The sequence below is a fragment of the Labrus bergylta genome, chromosome 7 (assembly GCF_963930695.1).
Source record: "Labrus bergylta chromosome 7, fLabBer1.1, whole genome shotgun sequence".
NCBI classification, from domain to species: domain Eukaryota; kingdom Metazoa; phylum Chordata; class Actinopteri; order Labriformes; family Labridae; genus Labrus; species Labrus bergylta.
In genome coordinates this window covers 10880874-10902417 of record NC_089201.1, presented here as the reverse complement: position 1 = coordinate 10902417, position 21544 = coordinate 10880874, and the positions used below count along the sequence as shown (strand labels likewise).

Below are 21544 nucleotides of genomic sequence, written 5' to 3'. Positions count from 1 at the left end.
CTCGACTGAGTTTGTTAGCTGGTTTTACAATGTGGAGATAACTGTGCATATATAATGTCCACACCCTCGATTGAAATGTTGAGCTTTGACCTGTGTCAACAACACCGGAGAAAGACTTTTTCTGGCTCACTGTGAGCTGTTAACTGATGAGCCTCTGACTGTTAAGTTTGTCCACCTTCAATACAAAAGCACTAGATGTCATACTACAAGGGGAAACTGAAATTCACAGAGCACAGAATTGTACTGTATATGTAACGGATGCAGTGTGGACAGCCAGCGTGCGACCATGCGCCTACGACGCGATATATAACGCTTGCGTGCTGTTAGAACACAGTGTTACAGTCAACAATAGTGCATGACGTGAGAAAGCCGGAGCCACCAAAGCCCTTCCAGAGAGGGGCGTGGTCAGACACAGCTCATTTGTTTTTAAAGCTACAGACACAGAAACAGCCTGTTCTGAGCAGGACTGAAATAGAGGGGTCTATTGGCATGATAAAGAACAGGATCAGATCATGTTTTGGGGAGCTTTGAGACTTATTTAGATTTGTTTAAAAAGATGTGACCTTTAAAACCTGACTCCATAATTGGAGGTTTGTGCCTGTCATCATTTTTGGAATACATTTCATCAATCTTCCCTGTTTTTAATGCCTGCTCTAAATATTCTTCTGCAAGATATTTGCACTGATATTTGGATTGGCCAACAGGTCAGAAATAAGTCTTTCTTATAATGTGCACACAAATATTCTGTAATATTGATGTCAGTGGCAAATTTAAAGACAACTATTTAGTTGTGAATATACTGTAGCAGTTAAAAAAAAGACATTTGGGAGGAACACCGGGTAGATGAACATCTCTGAATATAAAATAAGAAACAAGAGAATGAGTTTGTCTAAATAGCAACAGTTTGGCTAAATCTAGCTGAACAGCCAGATGAAGCTGCTTGTTTGTAAAGTGTTTACTGAACTCACCGAACTCCAGTTTTCTGGATTCTCAGCCACTTTCACACTTTGTGCACACCGATGTTTCTCCTTGTAGATGTGGAGAACAAGTGTTTTTATTAGCGAAATGCAATGAAACAGTTTTATGTACGAATAGTTTAACTAGATTAATAACAGGTTTGTGTGTCTGAAAAAGCACATAAAAGGGTTGTAACATGTTGAATGCCACTAGCTGAAAACGCCATTGTCACCTGTGCTGCGTGGGCTTGAAATTATTATTTTTTTTTTTTAATCTATCCAGATGCATGACACAGAGCCATTATTTCACACGTCTCTGCCAACATGCTGCTTTTCCCTCTCTTCCTCTCTCCCTCTCTTGTTTTCTCAGTCTCTCTTTCTTTTCCTCCCTCCAGCCTGCTGGCTCTGTCTGGAAGCTGCTGAGGAGCTGAATGGTCAGAGCCAGGATGAAGTCATCATGTCTTTATATCATTATATTCTCCTTTTACCTTTTTTAGTCACAGAAAACCCATAAGGGTGGGGCAGCGGTGCATAGATTGGCTGTCGATGGAATTGACACACACACACACACACACACACACACACACACACACACACACACACACACACACACACACACACACACACACACACACACACACCCTTTAACCCTGTTGTGTGCCCACTCTCACTCCACCAGTGGGCCCCAGTCTTTTCCATCGCCACTTTCTCACAGTTTCCATGACAGAGTCGTTTTAAATGGGCACAGTCACTTTTCTTTTTGGGAAATGCTGTGTAAAGTGACGTTGGCCTTCAGTGGATAATGCTCTACTTTATAGCGCCTCTGTGAAGAAAGAATAATCCTTAAAGATCTGCCAGCTTTTAGTGAGTTAATCGTTTTTGTAGTTTTTATTAACAGCTTAGTTAAGCGGAAAAAAAAGGACAACACGTGCTACATGTGCTACCATATCAGGACAATTAATATAAAGGAATGGCCCAAACAAGCATTTTTTTGTCTTTTCTTTAGGGAATGTCTTAATGTAAAGTTGATGTTTGACCGTTTTTCTAATTGATTAAGTTTTTAAATCGCACAGTGTGCCCACTAGAGGCTGGACCATCAGCTCCGCTAGTTTGTCAGAGCTCAGCTTGTTTTTACTTCAGAATTCCTTCAGTGTTTATGTTCACTAGGTTTTATCGGGAGCTGAATTAACCACAGAGGTCTCCTCCTCTCCAGAACAAACAGACCCAGTCCTATAACCATAGAAAACACCAAATTAAGCAGTTTCTGATAGAAATCTGAGTTTCTCTAATGCTCTTCAGCGGACACAGTGGAGTGTGTTTGCGCCGCTAGTCTTGTTGTGATCTGCATCCATATGCTTGACTTAATGTTTCCAGTTATGGCGGATAATGAGAGCTCACTTTAACTGTCATTTTGTTACCCCGACCGTACCAGTGTTTGTTTTTTGTGCTTGTGTTTTACAGAGGACATTAACAATGCTTAAGTCTGGTGGACTTTGGCTTGTACTTCACTATCAAGCACCAAAAAGTTGTGTGAAAGGCTTTATGATTTTCCATGTCCAAAGTTAATGAAAATATTAACATAAATGTTCCTGCTCATCTACTGAGATCGTTTCATGGCCCAGTCCAGTGTCCACCTTTATTTTCAGCATCCCTACAACATTAACCAGGGTCCATGCTGTCATTAGAGCTCCGCTTGGTGGGGCAGTTAATGATTTAGAAGTTGTTTGTGACTCACACACACACACACACACACACACACACACACTGGCCTGTTTGATGAACATCCATCTGTGGCCACTAATTCCTAACAAGCGTCTTTTCAGCTACTTTTCCACTCAAGCTAATATATTTATGTGTGTGTGTGTGTGTGTTCGAGCATAAGAACGTACACATGGACTGTTTGCTACAGACAAACTTTCCACATCCCAACACACACACACACGTTCTTTTTTCAATGTATGTATATGAGTGCAGGCTGAGTAAACCCCACAGTGGTTTCTAGGCCCAGGGTGAATAAAGGTGCCTTTTGTCAGGCCTGGGGTGGGTTGGGGCGGCCGGAGAGGAGGCGGGGTGGGTGGGGCGGGGGTGTCCAGTCTGGAACGAGCATGAATGTTCCCTCAGTTCCCTCAGACATCGCACTTCCCTGCCTACTTTCACAGCCGAACTAGAAGAGAGCACGAGAAAAGAGAAGGAGGAGGACCTCAGGGTGGGGTAGAGAGGGGTGCCAGGGTGGAGGTGGATGAGGAGGAGGAGGAGGAGGAAGAGGAGGAGGAGGAGGAGGAGGAGGTGGAGGTGGGGGTGGGGGTGGGGTGTGTCTGAGGAGGTGAGCGGGAAGCCGGTGGGGTGGGGCTTGCGTCCAGCCAGTGAGCTCATTGGAACAGCGTTGTTGTTTTATCCTCCTACCGAGCGTGTAGTTTTTGGAAGGCATACGAGCCACCAGCCAGCCTGCTCCCTCAGTCGCCCCTCACCGCTGCAGCAGAGAGGAGCCACCCCCCACCCATTTCTGCCCTCCGTACACATTTACACTTCATCCAGCCTGCCTTACTCACTGCTTCCATCAGTCAGGGGGATCAAGCAAACACCTGACTCGCCAAGTTTGCTTTAATTAGTGAGTTTTACTAGCCTTTTTTTTTTTTTTTTTTTAATTTCACATCTCCTCTCTGTGTTTTGGAGGATTTTTTTTTCTGCATCCTTTGCTGAGCCCTCTTCTTCATTTGTCGGTGAGAAACCAAGTGGACAAGAATTTCCCGCTGTGCCGTTTAACGAGGACAAACACTGAGAGAAAAACTGTGAAGAGAAGAGAGCAACAGAAAGGTGTCCTAACTGGAATTGTCTTTTTCTCTCTGTTTCTCCCTCAGCCGTCTGGTGCACCGGTGGAAAATGATCCTCTGGGCTCAATGCCTCCTGGATGGGGTAAGTTTGCACACACTCGTTGAACATACACTCCAGGCATACATAATCTCAGTGAGGGGTGCTGAACGGTTCGTGAATAGTCTCAATGTTTGGCTTCTGTCTAACAGTAAGATTTTGTTCAGTCTGAAAGTTGTCTGTACCTTCTAGAGGTGTTGAAGTGGTTTCAGTTAATAATGACTGGACTTCTCCTTGGTCAAAACCCTCAAATCCTCACAAGACTTGTCAAAGTTCATCCAACAGTAAGACAATGCAGCTGCTCAGGATATAAACCCTGGTGACTTGAATCAGTCACTTGCCTTCAAAATTAGTTCTTTATTTCTAACCTCAGTGTTGAGGGAGGGAGTATTTTCTCTCCTCACTCAACTGTGCACTTTTTTTTTTTTTTTTGTTACTTATTTGGAGCATTCGGCAACATCACAAAAATCCTGCTCCTGTGGCTTTTTGTTTCTTGCTCCAGTGCCTTGGTTGGCTTGGTTTGAATTGATTGATTTAAAATCTCGGTAAAATGTCTATTTGATTCATGTCTGTTGTTTCTATTAATTCATCACTGTTTGGATTCATTTCACTTTAAAGTCCCATAATTACAGAGGCCACATTGTTACCAGTGGGACTCTTTATAATTCAACATTTTCCCAGTTGAGCATTGTAATCGGATCTACACAGAATCGTGTCTCACACATTTATTCATTCATTCATAAAGGAACACTGCTGGCAGATCCTGTCTCTCCAACATTTTCACAGACTTCATCACACAGCCATGTTCTCTCCAAAAAAAAAAAAAAAAAAACCTCTACTCCCTCTGCCCATGATGCCTTTTCAACATGCTGCGGTACCTCAAGACCCAAAAACCTCAATTATATCACTGGCTCACATTCGCTTCTCTGGCGCTCTTTTTTTCATCTGCGGTCACTTCCCTCCGTCTCTCTCTCTTTTTTTTTTTTAAGGCTCAGATTCAAAAAGAGAAAGATGGGAAGAAAGAGGGAAAGATGCAGCAGATAAAAAAAACAAAAAAACAGAGACAGTGGTGAATTGAAGAAACTGGTAAAAGGAGGCGGTGGGGGATCAGACTGGATAGTAAAGTGGGGGGTGGATTGAGTTGAGGAGAAAGCTAGAGTTGCAATGTGAGCACTACTGTTTCTGGGCCCTCCACACACTCCTGTTAATGAGAAAAAGATGTCTGAGCGGCGGAGTGGGGAGGAGGAGGATGGGGCACCAGCTACTCTCTCATGAGACCAGTGACTCGCCGTACACACACACACACACACACACTTTTTACACACTACCATAAAATCTTATTCGCCGTTTAAGGTTCCTCCAATGAAGCTATAAACTTTGCTTCATTTTAAAGTCAAATATAAGATCTTAGCCCTGTGCTGAGGCCGTACTTTGACTTTCAAACACCCCCCGGCACACTCACAAGCACACTTGGGTTTACCCTGGTGAGGCATTCAGATCAGGCCACAGTGAAATATCACACACTCTCACTGGTTTTCTAGTATGAGGGTGAGATATTTTTTTGTCCTCATGCCAACAGAGAGGGACACTCAGTTTGTCCCTGTGACCCCGGACGATTTATCAGGAACCTGCCCGATATATATCTGTAGTATGGCTGTTCATTTATCTATGTTTTTGATTTGCAGCCATGCACATTATAGAAGTAAAACATGCAATGCAGAAAACAGTACTTGAGGAATGGTGTCATCACAGAGTTTTTTTTTTTCCCCACTGTAGCAAGCTCCGAGTCTGGTTTACAACACTCTCATCACCATCTGTCTCACATGTAACAGAGCATCACAGCTGATGATGCTGTAGTTGGTTTAAAATGTACTTTCCAGTTGTAAAAAATGCAGCCTTCAGACTGCGTTGCAAAGTCATTTTGCTGCAACATTGGTGCTCAGTCCACATCAGAAAAGCTCAATTTCTGTTCTAATTTGAAAATGACGTGTAGTAACTGCTATATTGCTGATGAGTTTATTTTTCAGAAATCAGTATCTGCATCAGTCTTCCCAAATCGGTTGACCTGTATTTGTTTCTTTTTTTTTGTTAGTCAGTTTAAAAAACTTCCCAACATCCCTAACTCTCTCTTCTTGCACCGTTTGCTCTTTTGTGTCCACAGAGAAGCGTCAGGACAATGGCAGAGTGTACTTTGTCAACCACAACACACGGACAACACAGTGGGACGATCCTCGGACCCAAGGGTGAGACTATGAACGCCAGAAAGCTCTCACGCTCCAATGTGTGTTTGTGTCCCTACGTGCGTGTTTGTGTGTTTGCATGGCGCTTTGGGTGTTTGCTTGTAGTGAAGAAGGTTTAAATCATCATAGAACGATGAAAGAGGTGTTCATCTTTAGTTTGATTTATGAGTTTCCCACTGATTAGGGACGTCTTGGGATATCATGGAAATCAAAAGAAGAAACATTTGAAACATTCTCATGGGGCAATGCAGCAGAATCTGGAAAATGTCAGAATTTGTTTTGCATACTGACTGATCTAGCCCTCCAGATATAAGCGTAGCCTTCCTAACTCCCTTCTATTCTTAATAACCCAATGATCAATTTAAAAATGTTCTCTTCAACCTGCTCTTCATTTGATCACTTTTCTAGAATCGCTCCCTTTTCTTTGACATTGAAACCCTTTTTCAGCTCTTCCAGAAATCTTTCCTCTCACCTCATTCATCCTGATTGAACCTTTTAACCTCTGAACTATTACATTTCACACATCAAAGATTCAAATCCTCAGTACTTTTCTAAGGAACATCTTCTGCTCTTTATGCCACCATGTAATGAGCTGGAGATGTGAGATGGTTGTTAAAGCGGCCTTTGACAGTTCTCAAACGTTTTGTTACAACACTTATTGTTGCTGAGAAGATATTTCCAGAATCTTCAGACTCTTGTAGTGATCTGACCATAAAGGGTTTTTAAGCGGTTTCCAAACAAACTAATGGCGCTAATAAGGACCTGAGTCAAAATTAAAAAAAGAAAAAAAAAAAAAAAAAAAGAATTTCCTAAATTTCTTTGATTGTGATCATGTTCAGAAAACAATACCACTGTTTTTTTTTCTTGGGAATAAAAAAACTTCTGTCAGTTCAACTTGAAAGCAAACTGTAAAATATTTTTAAAAGTCTTTTGGGATGATCAACAAATTGAATAATTGTACTTTAAGGAGAGTCTCAGAAAATGCTGGAAGTTTCTTCTGAACAGCAGAAAGTGTTGTTAAATGAGCTTCTGGGTTTGTCAAAGATATCTGGCCGTTCTTTAAGCACACAAACTGATTCTCTTTGACTAGAGCACAGTAAGAAATCATGAGAAATACAAACTACTGCTGGGGTGGAGTCATTTTTGGCCCAATCAAAATGTTCCCTTCTCTTATAATGAAAGATGATTTTTCTCCGGGCCTCTCCTACTGTAATGAAGTCCCTCTTGACTTTAGTTAAACACAATGATTGTGAGGTTTGCTTTAGAGTCGTGGGCTTTAGATCCAAAGGTTGGCAGGGGAGGTGTGTTAGTTTCATCCCCAGGATGGGGCTCCTCCGGCTGGGACCGTGCTCACTGCCCTCTCCCTGTTGCAGGATGATCAAGGAGCACCCCCTGCCACCGGGCTGGGAGATGAAGTACACCGCCGAGGGAGTCCGATATTTTGTGGACCACAACTCGCGCACCACCACCTTTAAAGACCCCCGCCCCGGGTTTGAGTCAGGGTAAATATTTTCTCAGCCCTTCCTCGCAAAGTTGCTTCTTATAGAAATGAAATAAAAGTTTGTAAAATGCTGAGGCAGTAATATTCAGAGGAGATGATCTCTATCGGGGTCATGGAAAAATCTACAGAGAGAACTAAAGTAACTCATTACTGCTGGGTCTGACATTCCTGCACTGCAAATACTAATTTAAACAGTTCTGCTGTTTTGTAAAAGAGAATGAAATAGGTCCAACTTGTATCTTTATTTCATCTTCATCATCCTTTTCTTTCTACGTCATTATGAAGCCTTTTTTTTAAACACTGCTTTTCATCACTTTGCCTTTTAGAAAGTTTTACTTTGAACCACAAAGAATCAACTCAGCCATCACAGAGAGAGCTGATACCAACAATCATTTTAATTATTCATCAATCCCAATATTATTAGTACTGATTTATGGTCAATAAAATGTGTTTTAGTGTTACAAGGAAGCCAAAGATGGTGTCTTGAATTGTCTTCTTTATCCCACAACTCAAAGATTGACTTGTGGGATAAAAAATCTCAGAGGTTATATGCTTGTCTTACAGTTAATGATTAACTTAAGAGTTGATAGCTTGTAATTTAAACAGCTAAAGGATGCCGCTCTTGCAGAGACAAAGTTAACTTTATCACCTCAAGTTGTCCATGCCAGCACACACACACACACACACACACACACTAACACACACCTCTCCCCCCAGCCTGTGGATGTTTGCTTTGCCCTGAAGCTGTCTCGAATCTCACCACAAAAGTCAGGAGAATGTGCAGATGTGCAACAGCAGATCCTCTGCAGACTGCACGGGCTTCTTTTGCCGCTGCTGTTTGTGCCTCTTTGTGCTTGTGTGCTGCATGAAAGTTTGTGTTTGTGCTTGTGTGTGTGTGTGCCTGTTCGTGTGTGAGTGCATCTGTAGGCTGCATTTTTATGCTGATATTTGAACATGTCTTTAGGCCGATGTTCATGGAGGGCATCAGAGAGACACTCTATTGTCTTTAATCTAAATCCTGCAGCAGTGTGTGTGTGTGTGTGTGCCCGTAGCCAGTGCTCTGCCGCTGTTGTCTCCATTTCCTTACCCCGACCGAGATGTTCACTGGCAGCTTGGCGAGCTGAAACCCCAACACATTACAGGCCTCCTTCGTTTTCTCTCTCTCCTTCCTTGCTCCCATTATCTGTCTGTCTTTCTCTCTTTTTCTCAGCCTCTGCAGTGCTGACAAAGCACATTGCCCCCGTGTGTGTGTGTGTGTGTGTGTGTGTGTGTGTGTGTGTGTGTGTGTGTGTGTGTGTGTGTGTGTGTGTGTGTGTGTGTGTGTGTGTGTGTGTGTGTGTGTGTGTGTGTGTGTGTGTGTGTGTGTGTGTGTGTGTGTGTGTGTGTGTGTGCGCACAGTTAGCAGAGCTTAAACTAACACAGCTGCAGGCTCGGACTCACCTCAGTCTCTCAGACCCAGACACACTGAGTCGTTGTTAAGAACATTATGGGTCATATGATTTTTAAAACTCACTTTGAGACCCGGAACACCTGTTGTTGTTGTTGTTGTTGTTAAAGGAGACACCAACACCGTCACTTTGTTTATTTCTTGAATGTGTTTATTTGTTTATGCAGGTTCACTGATGTTAATCTGACAGTTTAAGAATGTTTCCTTTCTCTCCCTTTTCTTGGTCGCAGGTCTCGGCAAGGTGGTTCACCTGGCGCATACGATCGCAGCTTCAGGTGGAAATACCACCAGTTCCGTTTCCTATGCCATGTAAGTGTAACTGGAATCTGGAGCTCCAACAAAACTTTCTTTCTCAACAAAAGTCATTGTGATCCCAATATTGATTTTGAGTGTATTGAATATTGAACAAAACCAATGGAACCCGCTTAGTCCGTTGTAAGATTTAAGTCTGATTTCTGTTATTCAGCCTCACTCTGAACAGGGATTCACTACCTCAGAGAAGTGAATAGAAGCATATTTGTGCTGGTTGACACAGATATTCTGATTATGAGACTTTTAATTCCCTCTTAAAATAAATTAGAAAAAAGTGAGATTGTGTGTCATAAATATGTCTGTAGTAAGAGAACAGCTGGAACACAGGATCTTTGTCATGAATTTGGGTTTAAATTAGAGGTGATATCGGGGTCCAGTAGTGTAGTGGTTGTTGCACGAGGCTGTAGTCCTCAGAGTGGACGGCCCTGGTTCGAATCCGACCTGTGGCTCCTTGATTCATGTCATTCCCAACTCTCTCTCTCTCCTAGATTTCTGATTCTGTCCACTGTCCTATCTCTAAAATAAAGACATGAAAAGCTCAGAAGTAAACCTTAAAAAAAAAAAAAAAATTGTGTTGATATAAAGATTTGTGATAACAAGCAGACTGTCCATGTGCTGCTCTACGAGGCTTTACAGAAGGGCCTACTGATTCAAACCTGTGTTTTCCTGCGTTTAAAGTAATTTTTTATACTCAATTCTTTATATTAAATTCAGAATATTGATTTGTTTTCTTTCTTCCCTGTCTAGTCCAATGCCTTGCCCAGCCACGTCAAGATCTCTGTGTCCAGGCAGACGCTGTTTGAAGACTCGTTCCAGCAGGTCAGAGATGCGGCAAACACAAATCTGTTCCACACCCTGAATGTCATCAAATAAAAAATAAAACACACATCAGTTAAACAACATTAAAATAACCAGATAAACAACACATATTACCACACATACAAAAAAATACCAGCAGCCACAGAATCTTTGAACTTGATTTAAAACAACACAGGAAGTAATGAATGTCAAATCTAATCATGCATTAGTAACAACCTTTCCATTTAAAACAAATCTCAAAGTGCTAGTCCACAATGTTGTGAACAATTGATTTTGTTTTGCCATCAGATCATGAATGTGAAGCCCTACGACCTTCGGCGCAGACTCTACATCATCATGAGAGGAGAGGAAGGGCTGGACTACGGCGGGATCGCCAGGTGAGGCCAACCAACCAAACTTTACCTTTTCTCCTCACACTTTTTTGTGTGTTTTACATTATTTTGGGTCTATCTTTTAACCCACTGATTTTTTTTTTTAAGTTGGTGAAGGGGTGTTGTGTTTCCCCTCTTGATAAACTTGTTCCTGGAAGTGTCTGACTGTGATCTGTTGTGTGTGTGTGTGTGTGTGTGAGGATTAAATCTCACTGGTTGGCAGCAGACATCCTACTGTTAATCCCTCAATGTTCCTATATGTATCACTCTCTGAAATCACCTCCTCCCCTCTTCCTGTCCTCACCCCCTGACTTCACCCATCCATCACATCCACCCCCTGTCTCCGCTGTCCTCTGGATCCTCCTCTCTAAATTTGTGGTTATTTTTTCTGTTGGTGGTGTTCTCATTTATTTTATTTTTTTTCTGTTTGGTTTTGCATTGTGTCTCTGTCTCCGGTGTCACGTCAGTGGTTTTACCCTATGGTAGGTGACATCATGCTGTTCTACCACAGGGTAGAACCACGGACGGGATGTTGGGAGGTGTCTGCGTCCGTCCGTCAATCAGTCCATACATCCCCTCCCATACACCCCAAGGGGGAGTGCAAGGTGGCCTTGGGAGTGCTTGGTTTTGTGCTGCAGCTGGTGGTGGTGCTGCTGGTGGCCCTCATTCTCTCTAACATGCATCCATCCAAAGTCTGTCTGTTTTCCTTTGTTTTTTCCTCCTCTTGTATTTATCCTTTCATGTTATTCATTATGTCTTATGTAGTACCGTATGTGTCAGAGTTGTGTTTGTGTGCACATTTGTTCATTTTCTGTATATTCCTGTTGATAGAACTTTCTAGAAATGGATTTGAATTTGGCAAGGTTGATCCAAACGAGACAATCATAGAAAGCCTGCTACAGCTCAGAGAGAGAAGCTGTTCCTCAGTCTGTTAGTCTGGGTTTTCCAGATGGTAGGGGACAAACAGACTGTGTCCTGAGTGTGTTGTGTCTTTGCTGATGATGGTACAGTAGCTCTCTTTTGTAGGCAACCAGCATACACAGCATCCCGGTCCGGTAGCACAGCTCCTTTAATCCTCTGTGCTGTTTTTACAATCCGGACCCAGGGTTAGTAGTAAGAAACAAGTTAGTTATTTGCTTGGTATCCATTTTTACAAACAGTAATATGTTATAAGATTGTAACCACTCTGTGCTGTCCATCCTTGATTAGTTCAAAATGTTACTTATTTTAAGAATGTTTTATTTGTCTCAAACAAATCTGAACATGATCAGAAAGAGCAATATGCATCTGGCTTTAAGGAACTTAGTGTTCTAGCAGCAGCTGTGGAACAAAATCACAAAACTCTCCCTGTCTCAAATGTTCTATGATTTTTGTTCTGTCTGTATTTGTTGCTTTAATGTGTTTTTCTTTCTTTATTGTGATTTCGTCCACTCTTCTTTTTCAGCTTTATTTACCACACAATGTGTTTGATTTCCTTTGATTGTCCCTCAGATCACTTTGTCTCTGCTCACACTGTTTCCACTTCCTGTTGTGAAGAAGACTATTTTTCAGATGGTCCCTTATTGTAAAGGAATGATCAAGTGCTTACATTGAATCCTCGTATGATATCATACATCCCTTATGTCATCTCTCAGGCTCTTAGTATGACGTCTTCCTCTCCTGTATTAATCACTTCTGTTGTCTCCGTGCAGGGAGTGGTTCTTCCTGCTGTCCCACGAGGTGCTGAACCCCATGTACTGCCTGTTCGAATACGCCGGCAAGAACAACTACTGTCTGCAAATCAACCCTGCCTCCTCCATCAACCCCGACCACCTCACATACTTCCGCTTCATCGGACGCTTCATTGCCATGGTAAGAGTCGATTTAGAACTGACATATTTAAATCCCATCTTCACCACAAGGTTTTTAAGCTCAATTTCTTAATTTCCAAAATCTCAAAAACTTGTGTTGAGAAAGTGACGCACACTACCCAAAAGGTTGCCAGCTGCACGACCCCCCCCCCCCCCCCCCCCCCCAACTGTCCTCCAGGGTCCTGGCCGTGCACCCATCATGAGGAGATGTTAGCTTGCAACCATTGACCTTCTCTGTAGAGGGGAAGATGTGCTGTAGCCTGCTGTTGAATATTTACATTAAAATTATGAAATAAAACCTTAAACTGGGGAAGAGAACGTCACAGTAAGATGTTAGTAGGAGTGCATTGCTAAACCTGAACTAGTATCAACCATAAGAGCAGTAAGGTGAGGGTTGCCTGTTGAGTCGATCTTTAAAAACGTGCACAGACATCCTCATGACCTAAAGTGACCACACTGTGAGACAGACACGTCCACTGTGAGGTTCCAATAAAGAAATGATTTATTTAGTTTATTGACTTTAGAATTAGTAGAGACAGAAACATTGTGTCCACATGTGTGTGTTGACATATTTATGAGGTGGGATTTAAATGTGTGTTTTGTGAAGCCAAGCTGTAATTTACTTCATGAACGTTGGCATGTTTCGAGGTTATTTGTTGAGCATTTGACTTAAAGGTGGCAGTGAAGAAGCTGTGATGGATGTTATCATCATCATTGATAGTTAAAGTTTTTTAACAGTTGATGTACAGTCTGTACTATAATGTCTCTGTGTGGGACACACTCTAGGAAGCTGTGGGCCCCAAAAACCGACGCCCTCCACCCCTCCTTCAGTCTGCCGCCCCACCCCTCACCCACACCATGACCTAACTGCCGCACCCAGCACACACCCGCCAGCAGCCAACTATATTTAGTCCTAAAATGCGCTTTGCTGACTCGCCTTATAAAGACGCTAGTCTCAAACCTTATCGCCATATTTTTCTTCCTCTCTCTTTACCATTTTTTACTCTCCGTCTATACCCCTCACTTTCCACTGACACCCTCGCTCGGGTCTGTAAATCTTCCTGTCTGCGTGTGCGTGTGCGTGTGCGTGTGCGTGTGCGTGTGCGTGTCTTTCCTGGCAGTGTGACAGACACATGGTCGCTCAGGATACAGTAGTACAGAACAGCCTGTGACTGAGTCAGTCAGTGAGTGTCTGTGTTGTTCTTGGCTCATCACTGCTCTGAGCCCTCTGTGGGTTTTTGAACATTAAACAGCTCCATCTGTCTGAGACAGCTCACTCTACCTCTGTGTGAACACACACGCACACCATGCACACATTACGGTTTGAAGCCGTCTGAATGTCTTTGTGTTAAGTGCACACATGGGCTTCAGTTAGCATTGTGTTTTCTCTTAAAGTCATCAAATATAAGTGACTCCTCATATTTCTGACTACAAGACTTAAGTTGAAAAGATTCAGCACAACTCACCAGAGTGTCATTTTGAACACTTTTTAGTGGCAGATTGCAACCAGACACAGACATTTGACATTTCTTACTTTGTTCTCACAGTTTTTTAAAAATAGAATAAAAAAATAACATACTGTAACATTTAGTTGCTTGTATTTGTATCAATCAAGCATTATTTGTAAAGTACCAATTCATAACTAAGTGTTATCTCGAGACACTTTTCAAAAGAGCAGGTAAAAGACCTTACTCTTTGTTAAGAAAAATGGGAACGGGGAGATGGGATAATATGCAGGACGGATTTCTCCTTTGTATTCTTCGCATTCCTGTATCCACACTTTCTTGCCGCTGAGGTGGAGGTCGGAGTCGGCCGTGCATGAATGAGGACGGCGGTGGTTGTGGGGACGACACAGTCCGATGTTGGCGGTCCGATTTGTTTGAATTCATCCATTCGATTGTTGAGCGCGCTTTAGAATGAGCAAGTTTAGCATAATGGACGCTCCCATCTTGGACTTTATTGAGTAAGAATTGGCCATTTTTTGCTGACAAGTTGAACTGCAAACTTCTCAGTACTTTGAATAAAAAAATCACTTAAAATGAGATCTGTTAGGTCACTGTGGTGGCCACTCTTCAACCACAGGTAGCCAAAGCGTGCTCTGCTTTACTGTCAGTTTACATCTAAATTGGGCCTTGAAGAAAGAAATGAGTGAGAACATTAGCTTAGATGGGAAACTCTTCACATCTTTAAATCAAATAAGGAGACAGGTTGTCCTTGTCTTCGCCACAGTCTCCCCCTGCTGTCCATAAGAAGTAATGCAGATTTAAGGAACTTTCACTCTGAAACCAAGATGCTTCTTTAGTACCGGCTATTGTGGGCCCTCTGTTTTACTAAATGTGAAAATAATGTCCCAATCTGCCCTATTTTACTGACTTTAACTCACTCAGGCCACGTTTGATATTTACATTTTTGAACGTTGTGAGTGCTGCATCCTGGTCCTGCATCTTGACACAAAGTGAGTAGTAGAGTTCAGAGGTCACCTTTGCAGCTGTAAGTGTGAAATGTGCACAGGTCCAGCGTGTGAGACGTTTATGACATTATAGTTTAGTCCTTATAACTTCCTGTGTGTAAAAGCAGGTGTGGAGCTGCCGGGAATAAAAGGCCCATTCATGCTTCCTGTAAAGGGGACTGGCTGCTAAAGCATTTCCAACACTTGAATGTCCATGTAACAATCCCCAGTGAATCATCAACACTGAGCTACTGAGAAGAATGTATGTGCAGTTTGTCTAAAGCTAATTTAAACCATATGTCACTAAAGACCATATAATAACACTATAATACAGCAGACTTACAGCGGTCGGGGGGGGCGGGGGGGGGTTACATCGCTCTAAAAGTTAAATTGCTCTCGTTGGTTAAATCCAGGGACTCAAACCTGCCGTATCATCAGGTTTAGGGATCTGACGCTGTGTTTTTATGTGTATGTTTCTGGATTTTAGCAGTGAAAACCAGGAAAGCAGGTTTCTTATTGTGGTTTCTAATGTAACCAATCCTCCCTGCAGGCGCTGTACCACGGGAAGTTCATCGACACGGGCTTCACACTACCGTTCTATAAGCGAATGCTGGACAAGAAACCCACCCTGAAAGACCTGGAGTCCATAGACCCTGAGTTTTTTAACTCCATCATGTGGGTCAAGTAAGTATCACAGGCGGGTTTACCTCTTCATCGTTGTGTCTTTGTTAAGAAAACCATTCAGAAGGACATTTCCCAGACTCTCGTTCTGATTCATGTTTCATTTTTTAACTCTGCATCTCTCTTTTAAAACCACGATATGTATTATTATGAAATCACTCAGTTACAAGTTTAAAACGGAAGGAATGATGATCAACCTCTTGAGATGAAAACACAAAATCCACATGTGTCTTTCCATCTTATCTCACAGCCTTAAGGTAAACACATCAGATAAATGGAACAGCAGTACAGCGATTATTTAAAATTTTGCGATTAAATGAACAGCAAACTGATTCAGAAAGCCAAATGAAATACTCCATGATACACGTTCTGGTTCTGAGTTCACTCGTTCTTTATTTATTGCAACTAGATGATTATTTGAAACACGGTTCTGTTTTCAGGTCTCTTCATTAAATTGCTCATATAATTATAATTGATTTTCTTTGTGTGCAGAGAGAACAACCTGGAGGAGTGTGGCGTGGAGCTGTATTTTGCACAGGACATGGAGATCCTCGGGAAGGTTTCCACCCACCAGCTGAAAGACGACGGCGAGAATGAGCTAGTCACAGAGGAGAACAAGGAAGAGTACATCGGGTATGTTCAAACAGAGATGAAGAGTGCACAAATAATAACTTAAAAGAGAAGTGATGTCAGTGATGGAGACCATAAAAACCAACCTCTCTTCCTCCCCCCGCAGCCTGCTGACAGACTGGAGGTTCACTCGCGGAGTAGAGGAGCAGACCAAAGCCTTCCTGGATGGCTTCAACGAGGTGGTTCCTCTGGAGTGGCTCCGCTACTTTGATGAAAAGGAGCTGGAGGTGAGGAGGGCCAACAGGAAAACACATGAAACATGGAATATGGTTATATCCAACTTGTTCAATTTCTTCCTTGCCCCAAATTTCCCCTCATATTGAAAATGCATGAGGTACAGCTAACAGACGGACACTTCTTCTGTAGAAGATTTATGTAGGGGAATCATTTCAACCTGTAAAACAAAAAGACAAAGAGTCAGAGCTCATAAGGTTCATCAGTTACAGTGACTTTAGAAAGATGGACTTTCTTTAGCAGTGAAGCTCTTAAAACAAGCAGAGGTTTGTTAGAAATAATCTACTTCTTGGCAGGATGAGTAGAAAAGAACCTGCAGTCAGTTCCAGCTGTGGTTCAGTTTGTCATTTGCGCCCTATCCAGATGAAAAACATCATAACCCTTTAAGTTTCCATTAATGATGATGATATTAGAAAAGATGAACAGGACCACCCTTATGAACACAGCAGGTTTTCTGCACTCGTTACTTTCAAAGTCTGTTTCCGTTAACCATCATGAATCCCTGCTGAAGCCAATGCTTTGATCTGTTCAGTGTTTAGCCGGCTCCTTCAGAGGCAGTGACTCACATGATGTATGAGTAGGCATAATGGCTCCATATAACATAAAAAACATGAGGATGGTGTTGAATTAGCATGTTGTGTGTTCCAGCTCATGCTGTGCGGAATGCAGGAGATCGATATGGCTGATTGGCAGAAGAACACCATCTATAGACATTACACCAAGAACAGCAAGCAGATCCACTGGTTCTGGCAGGTACGGACACACACTCTGAACACACACACACAGTGTGAGCGAGCACTGATGTGACAGTATTCAGAGAATGACGGAGTTTCATTCCTGCAGGTGGTGAAGGAGATGGACAACGAGAAGAGAATCCGTCTGCTTCAGTTCGTGACAGGAACGTGCCGGCTGCCTGTCGGAGGCTACGCTGAACTCATAGGTACACAACATCGGTTCACACAACTACACATCCCTCACTGTGTTGTGATATTTTCCTCTGAAAGGGTTTTTAGAAATAAGGGTTTCTCACATAACCTTTTTTTTATATGATTAAATTTGTTTTGAGGAAAAGTTTTTTCCTTCATTTAAAAAGTAGTATGCTACAAGTCACTTCCCTCCCCTCATAAGACTTTCCTTTACATGATGACTGAAGTATTTCTCTTTATAGTTGGTGTATAAATCTTTATATATATATATATATATATATATATATCGATATATGTTTTCCTTAGACAGCTATGATTAAAAAAAAAAAAACATTCACATGGTATTAAATGACATTTTTTATTTTCTTCATTTGACCCCTGCAGGAAGTAACGGTCCCCAGAAGTTCTGCATAGACAAGGTGGGGAAGGAGACTTGGCTTCCAAGAAGCCACACATGGTAAGCTGCTGCCTCGTCCGTTAACAAGGAAAACTTGCTGCTCAAAGGTCCACTTGTTACTTCTTCTGACTGATCTTCTTTCAATTAAAAAAACTTCTGAGTGTGATTTTAGCCTTGGTTTTGTTTTTGTTTTGTCACCATACTCAGGGATCCTACGATCTTCAGAAGGAGTTTTCACTTTGATTGTAGTTCTGGCCCGCATAAATATGGAGGGAGAAGGAGAGTGTAGAAAACATTTGTGTTCCTGGACTACTACTTTGTTTGGAGGTGGATAGTCATAGTGATATGAACTGAAGTGCAGCAATGTGTATAAAGCACACAGTTATAGATTATATCGTGGATGATGTAATTAAAGGGGTTAAATGATTTATTTTAAAACAAATTCCATCATAAACAGGCAGCTTCTTGTTTGCTGATGACAGGGAATGTCTAAACATCTGCAGAGGTTTTAGTCTGAAAATGTATAGAATTTTGTTAAATGGTAATATGTAGGAACTCTGCAAACTGTTTCACATGATCCAATATTAATACCAGTCCTCCTATGTTGAAAAATGTTGTTTATCTGTTTGTGCAATAGTTAATCAAATCAATTGATTCTTAAGTGTACTGTGTGTTAGATGTGAGACAGCTGCCACACTGTGAATGCACAGAGGATGGATTAATAGTTTCCTGTTTGTCACTCCCCCTCACAGCTTCAATCGTCTGGATCTGCCGCCCTACAGAAGCCTGGAACAGCTCCGAGAGAAACTCCTGTTCGCCATCGAGGAGACGGAGGGATTCGGACAGGAGTGACGCGAGAAAAGAAACGGAGAAAATTCAATTAAATGGGATAGTTTTTCTTATTAATATAATTATTTTGCATTTGTTAATCACAGGGCTGATCACCTGTTGCCCTTCACCTTGAGAAAGTCTGTGAACTGAATCATAGGAGAAAAGTTGGAGGACGAGTGTGCTCGCATGTGTGTACACGTGTGTGTGTGCGTGTGTGTGCTTGCATACATTACCGCTACTGTGTACATGCATATAAATGGTGTGTATGTGTGTGAGTTGGAAGGATGGCACATGAAGATAGTTTTATATGATGAGAAGCTCAAACGCTCCCCCCACACCTACACCTCTACTCACTGCTTAGAAACGCACCGAAATCAGACGACAGGATAGTTTAAATGTCACAACAGCACAGCTTCCCCTCCAATGCAGTATAACATATCTACCAGAGAGACGTACATTTCTAACATTTAAAGTGACAGAGAGAGAGAAAGAGAGAGGCAGTGTATGAGAAGACCTTGTTTGTGTGTTTGTGTGTGATGTGTGTGTGTGTGCGTGCGTGCGTGCGCAAGAGGCAGGGAGCTGTTATCATGAACCAGCGCACCTCTGTGACAGAGGCCAGAGAGATGAGATGTGATTTTATTTTTCATTTTTTCATGTTACTTGTGAAATTCAGCATTTTTCTCCTGTACATAGCTCAAATAAATGAGATTTCAATCCTGGAGTTGTGTTCATTGTTTTTTCTTGAGAAAGACGGTCTTACATGACTTACAGTGAATAATCATTCAGCTGCATTTGAAACACGACATGGATGAGGAACTTCATGTTACTGTTGAGAATAACATTTAATCACGGCTCAATGTAACGGTAAGCAGTGACAGTGTTGGTGTCGGATCATACATTTGATAAAAGTGCTTCATCAGCTTTAAAACAAGACTTCATCTCATTGTTCTTTTAAAAGTCAAAGGTGTTGTTCATTAAGACTAATTGCCTTAGAAAATGTTTTGAAAAACTTGTTTTAGCAATTGTTGTAATCACTATAACTGACACACACATCCCACAGCAGCTGTTCATACATTAATTATTACTATAAAAAGAATCCTTTATGATGATTGTCTTTGTTCCAGTAGCATCAGAGGCATCTGTATTTGTTTCAGTCTGTTTCATAGCCAGCTAAAACAGTTTTCTAACATTGGATTATTAAAGGTTAATTACACTTATTTCTCATCTTTGCTTTTACATAAATATGTCAAACTGACTTCATGATGGATTTCTCCTGTAGGCTGTTTCTGCTGGCAGTGAGAAAACAACACACTGCCTGCAGCTTGAAAATGCATGGTTTCAAAAATGCTTCATTCATTTATTTATTTACTCTGACAGACTCGGGTTGCTGTTTTTTTTTTTTGTCTGACATCATGACAGAGGATCAGTTGGCTGCGTACAGTCCACAGACATACTGGTGGACATTGCTGTAGAAAGAGTCGCTCATAAACTAACCTGATGTTTTTGCTACGGAACTTTATCTTGTTAACGTATCAGTATGAGACAACAGTTTGAAGAAATGATCAGAACTTTAGTTTTTAAATTAGATATCTTTTGGGAAGAAATCAGATGTGTTAGCTATAATCCGGCTGTGTCACTTTGGTCTGTCAATTGACACTTGACAAATAAATTAACTTTTTTCACTCCCTAAAAATATTAGGTAGTGAAATAAATAAATTCTTCAGGACATCCAGGCATATCAGCTTTGTTTAGAGAAAAGAAAAAGTAAAAGATGGCTGCTTTGAGTTTTTTTTTTCCACAGCAGCTGTTCCTTATTTGATTTAAGTCTGTTTTAATCATTATTTATATATTTTATAAAGTCAAATAGCACAAGAAACATTCTTATGTAAACTTAAGGCACTTTACCACCCTGACAAACGCAGGGCAAGTAAAAATAAAGAAATAAAAACATGTTATTTTGCACACAAAAATGGTTGGTAGCATTTTGTTTTCAACAGTGACAGAGAGAAGGACCCTGAACAGAATGCTCTCCATCATGGACAACACCCACCACCCTCTGCACAGCACCTTCAGCAGGCAGAGGAGTGTGTTCAGTGGCAGACTGCTGTCACAATCCTGTTCCATAGACAGACTCAAGAACTCTTTTGTCCCCCTGTCCATACGTCTGTACAACACCTCACGGTTATGGACAGGGGAAAACACACACTTGGACTAAATCTTCCTTTTTCCATTTCCCATCTGCACAGCTGTCCCAAGAGTCAGCCTCTACTTTAATGATCACCTCAATTACTTAAATAGCACCTTTAATTTAATGTGTGCACTGCCTGTTATTTAATGTCTGTTTTTGATAACTCTGCACAATCTGCTTTTAAAACATTGCTGTACATATATAAACAACACAACTTCAGAAGGTCAACACTTTTTTATTTTTTTATATTCAGGTCTAATTACAGATTTTTCCTCAACTTGTTTATCGGTTCTTGTTTTAAATTACACATATATTTTTATCCCTGCACGGGTTATGTACATTTATTGTATAAGTCTATTTTTAATTACACAGTTTAAGTTTGATTCATCTAGGGGTATTCTTTAAATCTTTTTTTTCGGGTCAATATATATATATATGGGAGGGGGGGCGTCGGTTTTTCCGGTTTAATTTGTAACAAATGTTTCATGTCATGTACGTCTTTGTAACCTGCTACTGGATGCTTTGAATTTCCCTCGGGATCAAGAAAGTATCTATCTATCTATTTATCTATCTAGGAGAGGTCAGAAAGCTCCAGCAGTACTTTCAGTATGAAGATCAACTTTATTAACATATTAACTAATTATTAGCGTTCAGGCTCGTGGCCTTCGAACATGTCAACCTAATTAATCTAAAGTTGATCTTCACACTACTAAGTGTGGCTGGAGCTTTCTGACCTCTTCTTAATGAAGTCTTTCACTCTTCATGCACCTTGGTAGCTGGTGAAGTTGTGCCAGATAATCCCTCTCTGTTTGACCCTTTCCACTAGTCATATTTTGTTATAATA

General features: G+C 41.5%; 1 protein-coding gene across 1 annotated transcript in view; it reads left to right on the top strand.

Annotated features, from left to right (window-relative positions):
• The window catches only part of wwp2 (WW domain containing E3 ubiquitin protein ligase 2), a 54231-nt gene extending 35000 nt beyond the window's left edge, over positions 1–19231 (top strand). The window contains exons 11-24 of the mRNA XM_065956731.1: positions 3815–3869; positions 5986–6067; positions 7438–7566; positions 9243–9321; positions 10072–10143; positions 10432–10520; positions 12206–12365; positions 15364–15497; positions 15987–16127; positions 16231–16351; positions 17007–17111; positions 17202–17298; positions 17669–17741; positions 18434–19231. Coding sequence (XP_065812803.1) covers positions 3815–3869; positions 5986–6067; positions 7438–7566; positions 9243–9321; positions 10072–10143; positions 10432–10520; positions 12206–12365; positions 15364–15497; positions 15987–16127; positions 16231–16351; positions 17007–17111; positions 17202–17298; positions 17669–17741; positions 18434–18533 — 1437 coding nt within the window. The 3' untranslated portion in view covers positions 18534–19231. The remainder of the gene's footprint in view (positions 1–3814; positions 3870–5985; positions 6068–7437; positions 7567–9242; positions 9322–10071; positions 10144–10431; positions 10521–12205; positions 12366–15363; positions 15498–15986; positions 16128–16230; positions 16352–17006; positions 17112–17201; positions 17299–17668; positions 17742–18433) is intronic.
• The last annotated feature ends 2313 nt before the right edge of the window (positions 19232–21544 follow it).